Here is a 20,939-nt window from a genome sequence, read left to right on the forward strand (position 1 = left end):
ATGAATTATAGAGCAGTACGGTATATTTTGTCGTAGTAGTCATTGTCATTTCACTATTATTTTGCTCATTGGGGAACTGCCTTGCTGAGTAAATTGCATCTTTAATATTTTGTCAATGTTTTATCGACTCAAAATATTAGAAACAGCTCAATGTTAACATTGCGACATGTCTGACAGTTTCAACTCAAAAATAATTAAATTGTGCACGTCTTATTTCCTTTGTTCATGTTTTTATTCTCTTTTGATTATGCTAAATGTCTTTGTGTGTGCATTCCGTACACGCATCCCCCATTATTACTGACCTGGACCTACTTCACAATGACGAGAGGACAGTCACGCGAAAGTGTTCCCAAATACAATGCATGTTCGTGAGTCTCTGATATGTTAACATGCCTTGCTTGTAAGCTTCCTATAATCCACCATTTGTGATTGAATTACCCGCCCTTTAAATTGAATGAAATGTTGTAGGTCGTGTAGTGGGAGCTTGTTCGGGAATATTACTTTCACGGCTTAAAGGTTTAGAATGAAAAAAAAAAAAAAAAAAAACAATTGGCCAAAAAGGCTTACTGTAGTAGTTCTTTTATTTGTGTGTGTGAGTGTAAGGGCAGGGGGGAAGATATCTCTGAGCTTTTTAAAAGTGACAGGATGTCCCTTCTTTTCCTTTATTTAGGTTATGACGGAGAGCAGCTGAAGATGGACTTTTTGTGGATGTTGTTGTTTTCTAGCATCTATCCCCTTATCCGCTGCCAAGGTGTTTACGGTAAGAATGATACATCTTGCAAATTATTGAGTATGTCAACAAGTTTATTTGGACTCATTTTCTGTCTAGCGGTTTAATTAAGGCTGTGGAAAACTATTGCTTTGGACGAGAACAACAGGAAATTCCAGACGCTTTGGTACAGCTCAGATCGGTATAGAAATTTGAAAAACTGACCAGTTTACGCAAATAAGAAAAACATCATGTTTCTCCGGCAAAAATCTTTCTTAAAATCCATCAGAATCCATCACTCAAAGGTAAATACTTGCATCACTGAACTTGTCAGTGCCACCGGAAAGAGAGGCGTCTTGGTGTCATTGTGCATAGATAACAGTCAAATCACTTTGTCTTCTTGCCAAAATAACAGTCAACTAAGAATGGGTGTAAACCACAGGTGTCAAAGTCAAGGCCCGCGGGCCAAATCCGGCCCGCCACATAATTTTTTTCGGCCCGCGAAAGCAAATCAAACTTGTTAAATTCCATGATGATTGCTAAAATCTGAGCCAAAATTTCATATTTTTGGATGTCAACCACAATAAAAGTCATTATTCTTGACTTCAGATTTGAGAACGAGTTATTCATTAATTTGCTGTGTGCTCTATATGTAATATTTGAAGGGATTTAAACATTCTAATGGGTTCCCCAAATTCATAACGGCCCTTGAGAGGAAACCATAACTTCAATGTGGCCCGCGGCAAAAAATTACTTTCACACCCCTGGTGTAAACTGCCTTTTGATGACAAAATTCAGCATCATAAATTGAAAGTTACACCTTTGTGTATGTAGAAGATTGATTGAATGAGAGTGGGCAAGATTCACATTTCACATTTACTGTTTATGACGTCATTTGTGGACAAAGCATCTCATGGTTAAAAAGCCAAAAGGGAAAATAATTTGGAAAAAAAGTTAAAACGTGAATATGGTACGAGCTTCCCTATGGAAAATTGATGTATATTCCACTGTCAAAAAGATGCATTTCCCCGGTAAAACCTAAATAGCACATTGCTAATTCAATTCAATGTGGTTTTATTGGTATATTCTATTCATTCTACACACGAACCCTCAAAGCACTTTGCATATGGATCAAGAGATGCACTTCTCACACATCAAGAGAGTGACTCAATCCCGCATGGAAAAACTGAGACACAGCGTGGGGCGGCTGTCAGCCCTGACTGAGCAGGGGAATGTGTGAGGGGGTAGACAGTTAGAAAGCAGGAGATAAACATTCAACATCTATTCAATCATACTACACATGAACTAAAGGAAAATTAAATCTAAATACATGCATGAGAACAAACAGTTCAATGCAAATGTATTGCCGTTACAAGTTAAAGACAACTGAACTGTATTTAAGAAATCACTGGATTAAAATGTTATAGCCTCTGTAACCCCCAGATGAATTTCATTCTGGACTTCTTCATATACCATCGGAGGCAACTCGTGTACCATATTTGGAGAATTACGGCCGTAGATGATCTGAGATGTAGATGAGCTTCACGCATTATGTTGTATAACTTTATGAAGAAGCCAAGTACCGTATACCCAATTTTAATTCATTCACCGCCATTCCTGAATTTATTCATGAATTGAAATGCATGACCTGGAGCGCCATTCCCAAATGGTTTCAGTTTTTGGTTTTTCTTGAGGGGGATTGCCGATACAGCGCTGGTCAAACCTCTGGCAATTATTTCCCTCCCACAAGAGGGCAGCATTTGCCTCTTGAACAGCTGGCCTCATTTTAAGCTCAGATAACTCCACACCCATATAACTTAGGAATTCTTTTTTTTTTTCTGATGAAAGAAGAGACTCTAAGGTTTCTTACACTGCATTGAATGTTTATGTAGACCTAAAACTCAATATTCTGTGGGTATTGCAATTTGAGTGAAAATGACCAAAACCCTGGCACTGGAGTGGACACATTTTTGCACATTGTCTGGAAGTGAATGAGTTAACATTGCTAACAAGCGAATATTCGAGCGTACGGTGATGTTGTAGCAGCGGTTCTTCACCATTTTAGGGGTACAGAACCCAACTAGCTTATTTGCACATTCACCAAACCCTTCCTAAGTGAAAAATATTTTCTTAAAAAACACAACATATTTTATTAAAAAAAAAAAAAAAAATGTTTTTTTTAAATTGTACCACATAGCCACACGTTGTCCACAGTCACATGTTGACAACAGTCAAAAAAAAAAAAAAAATCGCTTTTCGAATACGTATCATGGTTCTCGACCAAAAATGTCTTTTTTTTAAATGAAAATCGGTTCTCGACCAAACTGAGCGCACCTGAATGCACCACTCAACTACCTTCTGCTTCCTTATGCATCACTTGCGTCGCGTCTCATTGTGGTTGATGCATTATTCTTGTGTCGCGTTCCACTGTGAGCAGGCGCTTTGTATTGTATATACAGTATATTATTATTACTTACATTGATTATAATAGGAAATGTTTCAGATTTCGACCAAATTTGTTTTCAAACAGGTTTCTGGGATGGATTATGGTTGAAAACTGAGCTTTGACTATATTTTATTTTTCGTACTTTTGTTTTTTGTACCCTGTCCCAATAGTCACCATGAATTCAGTATTTCGTAATACGGGTTGGGTTGAGGGACGTTGAGGGACAGAACTGGTGTAAGACACAGGCTCACTTTCCTCAGCGACAGGTGACGGTCTCGCCATGTGTTCCGGCTCAAAGCAAACAAATTTGAGCCAATCTGTCGCCTTGGATACTCCGACCAGGATGTTCAAGGCGTCGTGGCAGCCGTCGTAAACAAGGTCTGTTTTCCCCTGAAGGGAAAAGCCGAAAGGAAAAGAAGAGGAGAATTAACTCATTAACTGCCAGACATGTAAAAACGTGTCCACTGCATTGCCAGGGTTTTTGTCATTGTCACTCCAATTCTAGAACCCACAGATTGTTGAGTTTTAGGACTACATCAACACTCAATGCAGTGCAAGAAACCTTACTCTCTTCTTTCATCAGAAAAAAGGGGTTAATTCATAAATGATATGGGTAATACATACATATTGGTTTATATAGTGCTTTAACAACAGCTGAAGCCGGAACAAAGCGCTAACATGAAAAAAAGAGGGAAAAACATTGCTAAAGGCCATGGCCAGCGCTTTACCAGCACCCAAACAAGAAAAAACAAAAGATCAAGTTAAGTTAAAAATCAAGGAAACAGTTATTGTGATTTCTTTGGAGTTCAATGTGATGGTTAGGAAGCCCTGAGCAGCTGCGTCGTTGGCTTATGCTTTGGGCTAGCTCCATTGCTATTGGATTGGATATGCCTTTATTAGTCTCACAGTGGAGAAATTTACATTTCACAGCAGCAAAGTGATGAAAGGAATGAGAGTAGAAAAACAAAATACATGAGCTGCTGGAAAGGCAGCCACTCCTGCGGCGCCGTCTTGAAGTCAAAAGAACAAAAAAAAAAAAAAACTAAATAACAAATAATATGACAGCATAGAGACAATATGACAAAACAAAGACACAGAGAGACATTCATTCTTCTGTGTATATGTGTAAGGGCAAAAAGAGATGACTCACTCACTAGCATTGTGGGATCATCACCGGGCTGCATTGAGAAGACTTGTGGAGGCTTCTCAGGGCAGCAAATTTGGGAATTCCATACATATTTTCAAGGCATACATATCATACATATTTTCAATCATACATATTTCAAGACATATTTTCACCATGACCTCCATCGCAAGTCACCAAGAGGACAGGAGAATCTAGGGGAAAAAAGAGCCCAAAACGTTGGCAGGTGTCTTTTTCCTCACACCGTAATTGTTTCTCACTCGACGCGGCGGACAGATGCGACCGATGCGTCCGTCGGGAGGCAAAGTGTGCGAGCGTGTCTGATGGATTTCAGAGAGTGAGCTTCATTTACTGTTGTCTTCTCTTGAGGTGCCTTTGGGTGCCTCTGTCAGCCCGTGAGGACATCTGCAGGCGTTCGTCACTTCTGTCGTGTGTGTGTGTATGTGTGTGTGTGTCGCATTCGGTACATGGCAACAGTTTGCTGAGTCAGCAGGGAGCGGCGCATCAAAACGCGCTTACTCTTTCAGCGACATCATCGTGTCAGATGAACATTAGTCAGTCACATTGTCACAAATGCGTGTGCTGATAGAACATATGCGGCATATTGGTAGTCAATCCGACACAACAGGACTATGTAACACAAGAGCGACATTTTTTTGGTTTTGTTTCAGCCCTGTTTATAGAAATAGAGGAGTAAGAAACGTCGATTTTGAAATTCTTCAATTTTTTGAAATATCCCCCCAAAAAAGTCCAAAAAGTTAAGAAAGCAATTGCCGGTATCAATTGTTTGTATCTTTGAGTTCAAGAGTGTCCAAGTCTTGACACTCACAATAATAATAATAATAATAATAACAATAATAATAATAATAATAATAATACATTTGTAAGTACTTGTCAAAACTCTCAAGGTCACTTCACAGTCACCGGATCAGTTTTTCTATAATAATTAAAAAAACATAAAAAATAACTCAAACAATAGCATAATAACTCAATCGTTGTACTAAGTTCCTCCTGTCTACTTGATATCTAATGTTGAGCAGATTCTTTACTTACAAACAGTGTAGGTGTTCAAATACCTGACATGTTTCGGCGACTACTTCCGCACATACAACAACAACATTAATTCAATGTTGATCACACATTCATATTCACAATATGACCAACCTTGTTCAAAGTCAGCTTTATTGTCAAATATGCTATTATGCATGACATACAGCACAGATGAAATTAATGTCCTCTCGGACCCAGCATGCAAGGCACTTATAATGACTTTAACAAACGTGATAAACATGAAAACGCCAATTTGCCGCCTTGACGATTTGTTCAACTGTAAACACACAAAAGAAACACATAAAGCTCACTTTATCATTTCACTCCAAATATAAGGCACACTGGATCATAAGGTGCATGGACGATTTTTGAAAAAATGAAGGCTATGTGTGCCTTATCGTGTGGAAATGATGGTACTTTGGACAAACTGATGGTAAAAAATATTACTGTCTCTTTTTTTTCACTATAAATGTTCTGCGTATTTTTTATTGTTATTTTGACCAAGGAATGTCAAAAATGATTTTTGAATAACTTATTTTAAATTATGAAAAATAAGATATTTCCGTTAAATCCCCGCACATACTCCATTTTTCATTTATGCAGTTTCCTGCCCATTTAATGTGGATAGAACATAATCCGCAGGCATTAAACGCAAGAAGTGACACCCACAAGTCCGAAATCTCAATTTACCTCAGGATTAGGGGTGATTCTCCTAACTTCAAGACTCTCACGGAGAAACTGACTCTTCAACTGTTTTAACACACACACACACACACACACACACACACACACACACACACACACACACACACACACACACACACACACACACACACACACACACACACACACACACACACAGCACACACGCACACACACACACACACACACACACACACACACACGCACACTAATGAAGAACAAAAGATTTATTGTGTGGCAGTGTGAGAACCAACACTCTTCACAAGGACACGAGAGCATTGATTTATTTGCAAACTGCCATTGTCAACGGGTTGGTAAGACACTTCAAGATGTGCTTGTTACGGGACATTAAATGAACCTGGCCTGCAAAAGTAACCGGTTCATATTTGGTTACATTATGGCGTTATTCCAAAACGGGATGTAATTACCATATTTTCTGGTGTATAAGGCGCACCCAAAAGCATTGATTTTCTTCAAAAAATGTCCCTGTGCCTTTTACGCAGATGCACCCTATATGTGAAGTAATATTGAGCCACGACAGGTCTTGCAACTACTGTCAGAAGCCAGCGACGCCATTTCCCCTTGTAGAAGAAGTCGTGCGTAACCACTGCCTTATAATCTGGTGTGCCTTATATTTGGAAACGTGTTTATATTTATACATTATATTTGGAAAACGTTTTTAATTCCTTGAAGGTGTACCTTATAGTCCGGTCCACCGTATATATGGAAAAAGTTTAAAAATACTACACAATTCCTTGGGGGTGCGCCTTATACATCGGTGCATCTTATACACCGGAAAATACAGTATTTCTCAGAGCAGGAAAAACAATGCTTGACTTGAATTGTTTTTACATGACACGACTTGACTTGAGTCTGTATTTTTTTATATTATTTTTTATCAGTTATTTTTGCGATTAGTCCGAACATTTGAAGACAAGATATTTGTACTCCTTATTTTTTCAAAATGTGCTTGTAATTCTCTTCAACGTCCGAGGATGATCACAATGATTTTACATTAAATAAGATAAGAAAACGTTAGGAAAAACTAAGTATAACGCTATTGTGTAATAATTACATAATTTAAGCAACAATTAATTGTTTAGAATTTACTTCCGTAACATTCAGAGTTTACACATAAAAAAAACTCCTATTTAAATACAGATGTATGTATGTATGTATGTATGTATGTATGTATGTAGGTAGGTAGGTAGGTAGGTTGGTAGGTAGGTTGGTAGGTGAATACAGCTGCCATCGTCTTGAGCATGCTTTTCTCAAGCATAACCACCCAAAAACAATTATCTCAGCCGAGTTGCAGCACAATCAGCAACATGTTTTATTATTAAAAAAATAATAATGAAACTAAAATTATGGGGTAGAATTTGGACGGAAAATAATGTATTCAATTTACAAATATGGCTAGATTATAAAATGCAGTGGAAACGAGACAAAGTTAAACACTTATAATTTTTGGCAGTATGTTTTTAGGTGTACTTTATACAAATACAGGATTTAAGTGGCCTGTGGCTCTTTACTCTGCAGTTGACCTAGAAATGTAAAAAAAATCTTTCTAGGTTTTTCTTCCTTAGCCCCTCCAAAGTTAACTCTTCACGATCTCTCCATCAGCACTTTTGATTCGCTTCCTCTTTCCATGTCCATCGTCGCTCAGTTTGTTTGGGATGCTGAATATTGCCCTTTTCTAATAAGCATCTATAATTCATCTCCCGCTCTGAGGCAGAGGAAAGGAAGGAAGGGGAGAAGGCGATAGGACCAGACTGGGGCTTGAGATGCTAATCTTACAATATTTTCTAACACACACACACACACACACACACACACACACACACACACACACACACACACACACACACTCACACACGCACGCACGCACGCACACGCACACACACACACGATCAAGTCATTCTTTCCCAAATTACATCTTCTACCTGAATGTCATCTGTATTGTCAGTTTGTCAAGTGACATTTTCCCTTCGTGGATTTTTAAATGAGAGTCCTTGTATTTTAAAAGTGCAGGCAAAAAAATTAAATAAATTGCAAATATGTCTGAAAAAAAATGGCACAAAATTGCATTGTCATAATATTTGTCGGTAATGTACTTGCATAAGTCAGTGACAATCTTTGTATTGAATAGAAAATGGTGATGATGAAAGCTTTGTTTATCCTTAACTCATTTGCTGCCACACAATGTGAAAAAATATGTCTACTCAAGTGCCAGCGTTTTTGTCATTTTCACTCAAATTTCAGGACCGACAGAATATTTAGTTTTCGGTCAACATAAACATTTAATTTAGCGTAGGAAACCTTAGACTCTCTTCTTTCATCAGAAAAAAAGTTAATTTCTAAATTATATGGGTCTGGAGTTATTTGAGCTTGAAATGAGGGTGGCCGTCCAAAATACAATGCAATACATACATATTGGTTTATATAGGACAGGGGTATAAAAGTAAAATATTTAGATTTTATTTTCAGTGAGAGCCACAACACGCGACCGCGCGCCCACACGCCACACACACACACACGGCCACTTTTCAACAAAATGTCAGAATGTATTATTTAAAATAACTTTGTGATAATACTCACCGTTAACTTAAATCGTTTTCCGTTCCTCATGATTGGTAAAAATCCAGCGGAACGATCGGAATGAAATTCAACTTGCCGGCTCCATAAGCGAAGTTATTGCTAGCTAGGCTGCACACGGCTCATTAGCTTCCACACTTGCTATGCAACATACTTCTCACAGAAGTCTATTGATGCTAACGTTAACATGGGGCTTGTTAAAATGTCAGCCATTCGACTGTTTCATCGATGGTATTGTTTCATTGCAAATTAGAATCAGAATCGTTTTTCTCCACAAAGGCGAATCCTCGGTGTATTCAAGCTGAAGTGTACTTCAGGGGCGTTTACCTGTTCCAACTGACGGCCAGTATCATCCAATCAAAATTGCACTTTCCGCCAACCTAGGTCAGTGTCATCCAATCAAAATTGCGCTTTCCACCAACTGCAGCCCCAACAGAAAATGAACAGAAAAAAGCGAGAATATGTATTTAGATTTATCGGCGAGCCATATGCAACCATCAAAAGAGCCATAGGTTCCCGACCCCTGATATAGGACTTTAACAAAAGCGCTAACATGGAAAAAAGGAAATGCTGCCTCCTTGTGGATATTATTATTATTATTATTATTATTATTATTATTATTTATTACATCATATTTTTAATCAGCAAAATAATTCGGGGATGGCAGTGAATGAGTTAAAATCAGCACTTAATATCGACTGCCAAAAATGCAATATACTACCAACTACACTGGCATTTGTCATTTGATTAAAAAAAAAAAAAATCCTACTAAATATCTTGAACCACTGTACCAATGACTGAGCCATTCAAATGATCTTAATAAATGAATGCTATTTTGATTTTGAACAAATTGGCCTGACACCTGAAGATAACCTCAGTTACACGTCCTCCCTTGTAGTCAAGGTTAACTTTTTTTTTTTTTACTTGTAGAAATCGGAGTGTTGTTACGCCTCACAGTCATTACGGTTCTGGGAACATAATCGGTCTCTGCAAATAGATACAATCACGTAATTATATATAAAAAAATATATTTATTGCAGCAAAAAGTGGCGGAAAGGCGACGAAGTGCAAATGACGGTGGTTGACACTCCAGGACAAAACGACAAAAACCAAACGGTCCTTCAGAAAGCAAGAGAAAAATACAAATGCAAATACAGTGATACCTGATACAAACTTAATTGGTTCCCAGACAGAGTGTGTAAGGCGAACAGTGTATATACAAAAATGTATTTCCCATCGGAAACCATTAAAATGAGAGTAATCCGTTCCCAGGTCCCCATCAAACATAATTTGCTACTTTCTAATTTTCTAAGCCTTAAAACTACACAAAATATATATTATATTGTGTATAATAAATGTGCTATGGTATTATAATTAAATAAACTGTACTGTATAATAAAGTCGTTTTATTTACCTTCGTGATGATTGTTGATGGCTTGATGGAATGGAGTGGCCGGTTTCAGCAGCATTAAACACTTGATGAGAACTCACTCATTGTGGCAGCTCCGCGTGTATCCTGAAAAATAGTTTGTATGCCAAGGTAAAATTGTCATAAATTTAACCTTCGTAAACCCAAAAGTTCGTAAGCCATCGGGTTCGTAAACCGAGGTATCACTGTAGTTTGTCACCAAATGACAAAATGACCCAATTGCAAATATACCAAAATCGAGTGTAATCATAAACACAACCACACTACGTCCAAAAAATGGAGAACAAAGAGAATGAGAATATGGAACAATATCGAGAACGTCTAGAAAACAACGCATGAACAACAGCTGGAGTGATTTATCCGACAATCACATATCGGGTTGAAAGTTCTTCAGTTGTGCAATGAGCAAATTGCGCCAAAGCAATGTTGTGTGGTTTGATGTTTTTGTTTCACACGGCACCTAAATAAAGCTTTTTACTCCTTTTTGTGGCTAGAAAGAATCTGTGCGATGTCTCACTGCCTGTTTAGTAGTGTGCTTACTCAGCACATTCTTGGTCACTGTCATTCTTCTTTCCTCATGTATTCTTCCGTTTTCCTCTGCTCCCCTCCTCCGTCCACGGCTGAGCGCGTATAAAAGCTTGACGACGTTTCTATTAACCTGCGGGTCATCCGCGGAGCCAGAGCACTCTGAACGAAATGATATGTTGACCATGGTTTACACTAGCCTTGCTACCCCGGGTTAAAGGATAAGAGAGTTTAGGTGACGGGAGCTGTGATTTATATCCGTGTCCGCCAGTGGCAGCCTGAGGTGGTCACCAGGTAGCCGCAAGAGGATATCTTCTAAAATACGGGTGCTGCCTTTCATTCAAGTGACGAGGCATATTGGCAAGGCACAAAACAGATCTTCCACTTGAATACTGTGCTTTCATTGGAGTTTATTTACCTGTACAGGCGCTAACATGGAAGCGAATGTCATATTTAGCGAAGTGGTAGTAGGTATAAGAGCCCAAAAAAAACAGGGAGGCAAGGAGGTGCAGGTTTGTATTTCACAGAAATACACACAGGACTACACTGTGAGGAGGAAATGAACCCCCAAAAGCGCAAGAGTCCCCAAAAGCGCAAGGAACCTAAGTCACAAAAACACAAGACAGAAACAAAACATGACAGGACAGGTGCACACGGACACTAACAAAGACTGAGAGAAAGAACCAAGTGAACTACAAGCAAAGTGACGAGACAACGACCAACGCCTGGACATGTCACAAAGGGATGAGACAGCTGAACACAATCAACAGGGATGACGAGAACAGGTGGCATAGGAGGGAACAAAAAGGGCATCGGAGGGAACAAAACCAAATTGAACCAAAACAAAAAATATAGCAGCAAGATGTTTTATCAATTTATCAATCAATTTATTTGACCAAATTATTTCATGTTATTAGTTATCAACACTTATGAATCGTGTGGGTTCCAATCTTCTGTTTTACACAGACTGAAAATGTTGATGATTACAGTGTGTCCTGGGCGGCCTTGAGTTCATTTTCCCAAAGTACAAATAAATGTTTTTTTATATTAATTATAATCAAAGAAATAAACTGTACTTTATAATAATGTCGGTTTATTTACCTTTGTGATGGTCGTTGATGGCTTGATGGAATGTAGTGGCCGGTTTCATCAGCATTAAACACTTGATGAGGAACGTAACCTTCTTTCACCATCTTGAGGAATGATCCCTTGTAGGTTCTTTCTCTGTGATAATTGTACCTAGTTCCTCATCAATTGTGTTCTGTTTAGCTTTTTGCATCAAGTGTACAGATGGCTTGTGCGGGTTGTTTGTGGAACCTGATTGATGGGATATTTTAACCTTGCAGTTTACACTCTGCCTTTGAACTTTCAAAGTTGAAACTCTCTCACTGTCGTGTTGCCTCTTTAATGTTCAACCCCCCCCCGCGGACAAAAAACATAGGACAAAAACAGTCGGCTGCCATTTTGTTGTTAGAAGAACGGACTCGTTCGCGAACGACACATCACTCATTGAGCCAGCTCCGTGTACGAAAAAAGTTCGTATGCCAAGGTAAAATGTTCATGAACGTAACGTTCGTAAACCAAAAAGTTTATAAGCCAAGGGGTTCGTATACCGAAGTATCACTGTATATATATTTTGTCCTCTTCGTTGTCATTTCTTCTTGTGTCACAGTGGCAAGGTGGTGGTGGACCCCAGAAATCAGGCAGAAAGGAGGAATAGGGTGTACTTGGCAAATTGTATTAAATAAAGACAGCGAGAAATAAATCTAAAACAACAAAGTCATAAGAACAAAAAAGTCCAAAGTAACAAACCAAAACCATGACCGAAACATGACTGAAAATTAAAAAGATGACAAGAACCAACAAACATGATGCGGTCTGACAAACAATGACCAGACACCTCGTGCGCATCTCGTCCTTTTATATGCCTAATGACGAAGTGACCAGCAGGTGGCGATGCCGTGCAGTGCCACCTTTTGGTCACAAACAGAAACGTGACATTCCCAACTTGGTTGCTACAACTTTTAACAACAAATTGATGACGACTACGGGTTCACTTCTGCTTTTTCAACTTTTGATGAACTTTCTAGTTTATTCCCCCATCTTGCTCTCAACTTAGTTGTGTCAGCAACATACGAACACACACACACACAACCGGGCTTTGAGATAGGGTTGGTGGTTAAATGCAGGACTGTACAGTGTGGAACTGGTTCATTTTGAAGATGATCGGGTCTTTGGGCATAGCTTGTGGACTGCCTGAAGAGAATACTGATGAAAGCTTTGCATTCTGTAATTAATACATGCGGCAACTAGTTGCTATAAATGCGGTAATTAGTTGCTATAAATCATTAGATAAGAACAGCCAGGATACATTTCTACCTGCTGAACTGTGAACCCCAAATTAGCTGTACTGCTACCAGTGATTAAAACGTCTCAGTGATTGTGTGCATATTGTGTCCATTATTGTATATATTTATTGTATAATGCAATTTTTTGGAAAATAGTTTTATGTTTTAACAGACACTCCTCAGCCTTCAGTAATGCTACAACTGACTCAATCAGCTGTGAGTGTGGTGTGATATTACTACACGTCCACTGGAGGGTGCTGTTGGCAAGAAATAACTTGTGACTTGAGAGAACTTAAGAAATACTGTAATTGAACTGTTCTAATTTTTACTATGAATGCGTGGATTCAAGATAACCTCATAAAATTGCGATATTATTTGCTATTTTTGCTAGCTTCTGAGTTGTTCGCCCTTAATAGTTGCTATCTCTTCTTGAAAAGTGCGTCTTGGAAATGGTTATTTCTGCACTCAAATCAATTTCTTCGCCTCCTTCAGCCTTTGTGGGTTGACAAAACTGCTATTAAATCAACATAACAGTCTATTTGCTTATGCAGCTCACTACCAATACAGTGTGCTAGCTCTGGCCAGTATGCTCTTGTCGCGAGTTGCTCGTGATACTATGATTGGCTAGTGACTAGCCAATCATGTGACAAGTCAATCATAATTTGTGAAAACACCAGCGCCTTCCAGCAAGCCTTGGGTAGCCAACTCGAATTCTGATTGGTTCAAGCAACAGTTTCATCATTGTTGATCTTTATGCTCCAGGGCTTGCAGAAATGATTGTGAAGGCGTCCAGGTAATTTTCTGACCCTGGTCACAAATGATGGCTTAAACATAATTGGTTAAATGCTTAAATATGAAAACAAACATATCAAAGCAGCACAACAGGGGGAAAAGCAATGAAAGGAAGCTGAAAGACAATTTGGTATTATTTAATAAGAATACATGGACAAAATATAATTCACATTTATCAGTGATTCAGATATTTTGAGAAGGCCTTGTATGCCCTGAATGGCCCATCACTGTGTTTTAATAACATGTCTACGACTCCAATTGATCAGGAATAATAGAACACTCGACACACCTGATAATTAGCCTGTTTTGAGGCACTGCATGCTCAAAATGAATAACATCTTGCTCACTGGCACTTTGAGAAAGACCCAAATATTTACACACAATTCAAATGTTAATTTTCCACGACCCCGCTTTTAGACCTATTTTTGCTATTACTGTGTCAATAGATTAGGTTTCTTCAGCCGTCATCTGTACTTCTTTGAAGGTGTCTGACGTTTCGCTTCTTATCCAAGAGGCTTCGTCAGCAAACTAAAAACTAAAAACAAATTCTCCAAAAACAACTTTATCAACATCGCAGAGATAATACTAATGGGCCTCAATCTGCAGTAGATTTGCACCTAAAAGCTAGCAACCACTCATTTGACGACAAAGAGGTTAAAATCTTAGCAAAAGAAAATAGATGGTTTGAAAGGGGAGTAAAATAAGCTACTTTCATAAAACAGCAAAACCCTTCACTAAATTGCCATGTTGGGGTGAGGTTCATTTTTGATCTTTCCTACAACCGACTTCTTAGGCAACATAGGCTTAGTTATGCTGATGAGGTGATACTAGATCAAATGGGGCAATCAGGCCAGTCATAGACGCCATACTCAGGCAGGACAGTAGAAGTAATCAGTCAGAACAATAGAAGTAATCAGTGTAGCCGCAGGGAGTAGTCCTCTGCTCCCCCCAACCTGAGAGCCAGGACCAATCATAGTAGAGTCCGGCAGACAGTAGGGATATATATATATATATATATATATATATATATATATATATATATATATATATATATATATATATATATATATATATATATATATATATAGGGTCAAAACTACCAGCAAAAAAAATTAGTTCACTGACGAAGCCTCTTGGATAAGAAACGAAACGTCCGACACTTACAAAGAACTACAGATGATGGCTGAAGAAACCTTCTCATCGATGGACCACTCCTGTACGACTGAGAGCTTACACAGACGTATTACTGTAAATAAAAAAGTTTTATGATTGTGACAGTTTGACGCAGGGGCGGACTAGCCATCTGTCCATTTTTCAATCCAGTTATTCTCAAAATGGATGCTGGATCCTATCCCGACCGTTTTAGGCCAAGAGGCAGAGGGGCAATTATGGGACAATTTTGAGAGCTCAATCAGCTTGCAATGCATGTTTTTGGATTGAGTGAGGAAACCCACTTAGGACCAGGCAGAACATGCAAACTCCACACATGGAAGCCAGAACTAGAATTGAATGAGGTCAACGTCCTTACCATTGAACCATCGTGCCACGTGGGACGGACTATTTCGATTCCAATTATTCAACAAACGTAGTTCCTGTCGCTTGTGTGTATTTTGTAGGTGGCGTGCACGGAGTGGCGAGGGCGGGCAGCATTTGGCATGTGACTTATTCATGAAGATGACAGGATGCTTGTGAACAGCAGCGCGAACACAATTCACATCAGAGCTCCCGCCTCCTCCCGCACGTCTCTCCCGTTGTCACTCTCGTTCTTCTTCACGTCTTTCACATTCAGTCTTCTCCTGTGCTTTTCTTGTCTTTTCTTTCCTGCTCACGGCAGTTTGATGCCACCTTTCAGTTCTCACCAAATCAGCAGTAATTGGACAGTGCTTTACTTTTCTTTTTTTTGGGGGGGGGCTTTTTGATTTATAGCCATGTCTATAAATAACCTCCCACCCCATTGCTGTGTTCAAAACTAATTAGACTGTTGACTGACAGTCACGTTTCACAGCCAGGTGGGGCCCATTTCCACCTTATTTCTTGACAAATTAAGCATGTTAAAAATCTGGCACAAAGTTCTTTATGCTGTGTCTCGCGGCCCACCAGTTTATCATCGCCGTAATCGTTGTTTTTGTATGTGCCCTGGCAACCAATCCAGGCTGTAGAATCATGGCTAGGCTCCAGTTCATCTGAGCCCCTAATGAGGACAAGCGCAATAGAAAATCAATGGATCAATGGATGAATGTACTCCACATGCATTACGATCAGATAGGGCTGCATGATTCAAACCGTCATTTCGACTTGAGCTTCTGATAATTTAAAAAAAATAGAATTCCTGAAAAATGTTTAATTTACCGAACGGTGATATATGCGTCTACAAGTTCCAAACTTGAGAAAGATCCATGCGCACCAAACCCAGCAGACATTTAAACAGCTTCTTCCCCCAAGCCATTAACTCTTTGAACTTTTTCAACAGTAGCCCAAATGGAACTGTATAGTGCCACCAGAGCAATTTTTTGATGATGATACTAGTGCAGCGTGTTCGACCGGAAACAAATTCCTTGTGTGTTCTACATACTTGGCAATAAAGATGATTCTGATTCTGAAGTATCCATCAGGGGTGGGAAATGTCGCACCCAAAAAGGCAGAAAATGGCGACAAAGCCGTGTAAGGAATTAATCAGCCCGTTTCCACATGCTGATTAATTCCTTACATGGAGCTTTGTCGCTCCCTTCTGCCTCTTTTTGGTCCTACACGACGTTTTTAGACCAAAGTGCAGCAAAATGCATTGACGTGATGGAAGGACTGCTACAATGTGTCCTTTTTTCGGTCAGGGGCATTCCTTCAGTGACGTACGGTGAGGACTTGTCACCAACTCAAAAACTTCCGGAATATTCAGCACGAGTCTTAAAATGTAAAATATAGCTATATGCGGTGGAATCTTTGTAAAATACGCTCAGTAGAAGTCATTTGAAGCCATTTTACAAATTATGGACACAACTTGTCCGGAGACGTCGGTTGTCCTTTAAGACAGTGCTTGTCAGTTATTTCTGTTATTTTCCTCTCCTCGTAACGAAAACAAAAAAAAAATCTGCTGCCACTGGCAGAATAATGGTTCAATTTTCGGTCAGTACTGCAACACCCATCCACTGTCGGCTTTATACCCAGATAATTTCATCAGGAAGAGCAAACTGTGCCAGACACTACGAGTGAGTGGATTGCTGTGGCAATTCCTGAGGGACCAAACAAAAAGTTACCCCAACCACTATGTTTTTTTAGGTGTCGAGTTGAATTGTTTATTTTCACCAACGGTGATTTTGAAAGTACACCCCAACAGCCTGTCAAAACCACAAATCTCAGGAACGAAACAGCCACACTGCGCTCCTGCCTCCATCTAAACTCAGTGACAGCAGGGAGGCATCGTCGCTGTGAATGTACCTCATGTCCCGACGACACGTCTGGCCTCAATAATTCAGCCTCTCTCACTTTCCTTGCTCTGCAAACTCTTTCCTCACCCATGACACTTAAAAGTGAGAGTGAAAATGAAAATCAGATTTGAGGTCTTTGAGTCCACATTTTGCCATTTTTTATTGTTTTTATTTATTCCATTGCATCTCACATCTCATCAAGATGGTGTTTGTTGGCAATGTTTCAGTGAACCTGATCTTCTTACGTTTACCCAACGAGGACATGTTTCATAAGTCAAGAAAGGAACTTACAACTGATGCTTGACACGCTTGAAAGTTTTAACTCATTCACTGCCAGACGATGTACAAAAATGTTTAACAACAGCTGATGCTTGAACAAAACACTAACATGGAAAGTGGGGAATAGAAAAAACATTGGCAAAGGCCATGGCGAGCAGATTATCGGCACCCAAGCATGAAAAAACAAAACCCGAACAAATTTGAGGATGGCGCTCTATGTCATATTTTCAATTCCTGAATACATTCGTGAATGGCAGTGGATGAGTTAATATGAGTGTTTTCAAGTGGGCTTGAATTCTGGATAAAGTAGTTTGAAAGCATTTCACATGGTCGGAATATACATCAGTTATCCCTTTTTATGGGTAAGTTTTGCGTGACATGAGCCTACAAGCATAAATATTACACAGTGACATCCGGTGCCCCACAAAATAAATCTTGGGAAAGAAATAAAGACATGAATTTACCTCAAATCCGTTTGCTGGATGTCACCATTATTCAAATTAACTATTTTTTTCTGATGAAAAAATAGAGTGTAAGGTTTCTTACGCTGAATTGAATGTTTATGTAACATATTTATTCTGTGGGCCCTGCAATTTGAGTGAAAATGATAAAACCCTTGGCACTGGAGTGGACACATTTTTGCACATTGTCTGGCAATAAATAAATGAGTTTAAGTGTTGGCACAGTTACTTGGTAAATACATTATTTTAAAAGTAACTATATTGTAGTACATGTCGCTTTAATAGTAACATTCAGCACATATTTACATTTAAACAGCTTCTTCCCCAAGCCATTAACTCTTTGAACTCTTTCAACAGTAGCCAAAATGGAACTGTATAGTGCCACTTAGCAGTTTTTTTGACAACGATACTAGTGCAGCGTGTTCTACCGGAAACAAATTCCTTGTGTGTTCTACATATTTGGCAATACAGATGATTCAGATTCTGATTCTGATTCTGATATCAACAAATCAGCGGAACATAAATCACACCTTGTTTAGCCATTTGTAAGTACATTTATAGCCATTACATTTCGGAATGGAGATTGTTTAGTTTGAAAATAAAACACAGATAATCTTTTTGTGTTATTGAAGCGACATAACCAGGGTTCCCCTCTTCAAATATGAGTAAGTTTCTGACTTGTACACCCTGAAGGGATTTTCACTTTTGAGGTTTCACAAACCCTTAAGGACAACCAACGTCTCCGGACAAGTTGTGTCCATAATTTGTAAAATGGCTTCAAATGACTTCTACTGAGCGTATTTTACAAAGATTCCACCGCATATAGCTATATTTTACATTTTAAGACTCATGCTGAATATTCCGGAAGTCTTATTTTTGAGTTAGTGATGAGTCCGTATGTGACGTCACTGAAGGAACGCCCCTGACATTGATCAGTTTCGTTTTAAATTAAATACGGTTCATTGATGTCCTGTACTATAAGGTGTGTCCATTTTTGTTATAAAAAAAAATCACATTTTGGATCAGATAACGTACAGATGAATTGTATGTTAAATCAAAAGGTTCCACTTGGTGCTCAGCAGGACAAAAGGGTCAAATTAAAAGCAGACAAAGGCACAGTGAGATCGACATTGCAAATAGCATCCGGAGAAGCAAAAAGGAAAAAAAATGCTTCTCAGGAGACAGCGAGACCCATCAACGGGAGCTCCTCCAATGACAAAGAAAACAATAGCAATGAGTCTGTGTGATGAAAGAAAGAAGGAGGCTACTTCTGTTTGGGAAAAGTATTTTTTTTAAGTTGGTTCATTCGAGAAGCAGTCAATAATGGTTACTTACAAAAATTGACAGAAAAATAAAGCTGGCATCCTAACAGAATTTAACACAGTCAATAAAATGATGGTGAATCAACAATGCAAGTCAACTACTAAGCTCTTACTGCCTGCTCTGCTTTATGACTCAATTGTGCCACGGCACTGAACTGAACCACTACATGATTCATGATTTCGCAACCAAATCACAAACCAAATTTGTGGGATTTTTTTCATTGTTGCTACTTGTTGCTAGGCAGAATTTCATTTCTACTCTCGTGTCAGACAATTAATCAGTTTGCGCCCCCTTTCACCTGATATCATGGTAAACTGTCCAAAGTAATAAACATCAATAAAATTAGCAACATTATCACGCAACGCGTTTGGAGTGACTGAGCAAAATCAAACGTTTCAGCATTAGGGTAGCTTGCCTCCTGCTTCTTTGGCTCATCCCAAGCTGGCTGTCCACATCTCTTCCTGATCCCCCTCTGTGCCCGGGGAGCCTTCTCTCAATGTGCTGTCTAATTGGATGGCATGCTTCCATTCTCACTATCCCACCTGTTCAGACAACAGTGGCTACTATGCAATGTCACAGATGGGTCCCCACTTTGTCAGCCTCTAACCATATCCGGCTTCTCTTTTACTTTTGGCTTTGCTATTTAAAGTCCTCATCTATCTTCTGTTTCATTCTTCATTGTTCCATCTTTCTTCCTCTGCTTCTGCATTCCCGCCCGCAGCTCCCTGCAATGCAAACAACCTGTTCAGGGAGGGGGAAAGTGAATTATTGAAAGTCCCGCTGTCATTCCCCGGGTGCTGAAGCGGGCTGTAGGGAGGAAGGCGGCAGAACAGGATGATGGTGGCGCAGGCGAGGAATGGAGTCTTGTAAGGACAGGCAGAGGGCATTGTAGCGCCAGACGGTGGGATGGAATTGTGTATAGAAACTGTGAATTGAATATATAGAAATAGTATAGTATATATAGAAATGTATAGAAATAGTATAGAAACTGGCCATCCATCCATCCATCCAGCCAACGTATCCAGCCATCCATCCCCATCGATTGATCGATCGATCGATCGATCCATCCATCCATCCATCCATCCATCCATCCATCCATCCATCCATCCATCCATCCATCCATCCATCCATCCATCCATCCAACCAGATCCCAGGGCTGCCATTTTGATACACATTTCAAACTCCTGCTATGTTTATTCGCTGGTGAGGTTCATGCTTACATGACTTGACTTTTCACGGCATTTATTATCGGCAGACTTGATTAAAATGAAGACAAAGGACACGGTAACCAACTTGTTTACATTAACGGTCCGTATCACATGGTCATAAAGCATTCATGGCCAAGTATGCAAAATAGTAATTAAAGCACATTGACGGAGGACACATTAAAAATGCATATGAGAGTGTCGTTTAAGCACCCATCTCATCTGGCCCCGACACGTGCAAGAGCATTACCATCTTGTATAGCATTGACTGGACTAAAAGGATTGTACAGTCGAGACAGTCAATTAAATTATTAGTTGCAGTTTTAGCGATGATTGTCTGATAATCTTTCACAGAATTGTTTTCCGACTTTGCATTCAAATTCACAACTTTTACATTGCAACTATGTTAAATACGTTTCGCTGCTTTTAATGTCTCATTTTTGCCGCGGTTAAATGTAAATTCCTTATAAATATACAGCATATGCAACAGCATCAAATGTAATCATCTT

The 20,939-nt window shown here is 39.2% G+C and overlaps 1 protein-coding gene and 1 long non-coding RNA gene across 2 annotated transcripts in view; one reads left to right on the forward strand and one right to left on the reverse strand.

Moving 5' to 3' along the window:
• Positions 1–20,939, reverse strand: part of LOC148900824 (uncharacterized) — a 239,313-nt gene that overhangs the window by 111,135 nt on the left and 107,239 nt on the right. The gene's annotated exons all lie outside the window — the stretch shown is intronic.
• Positions 1–20,939, forward strand: part of mdga1 (MAM domain containing glycosylphosphatidylinositol anchor 1) — a 170,128-nt gene that overhangs the window by 1,017 nt on the left and 148,172 nt on the right. The window contains exon 2 of the mRNA XM_088992820.1: positions 671–760. Within this exon, the coding sequence (XP_088848946.1) occupies positions 694–760 (67 nt within the window). The 5' untranslated portion in view covers positions 671–693. The remainder of the gene's footprint in view (positions 1–670; positions 761–20,939) is intronic.

This window comes from Hippocampus bargibanti, linkage group LG03, assembly GCF_051943395.1.
Source record: "Hippocampus bargibanti isolate YZ-2025 linkage group LG03, ASM5194339v1, whole genome shotgun sequence".
Classification (NCBI taxonomy): Eukaryota; Metazoa; Chordata; class Actinopteri; order Syngnathiformes; family Syngnathidae; genus Hippocampus; species Hippocampus bargibanti.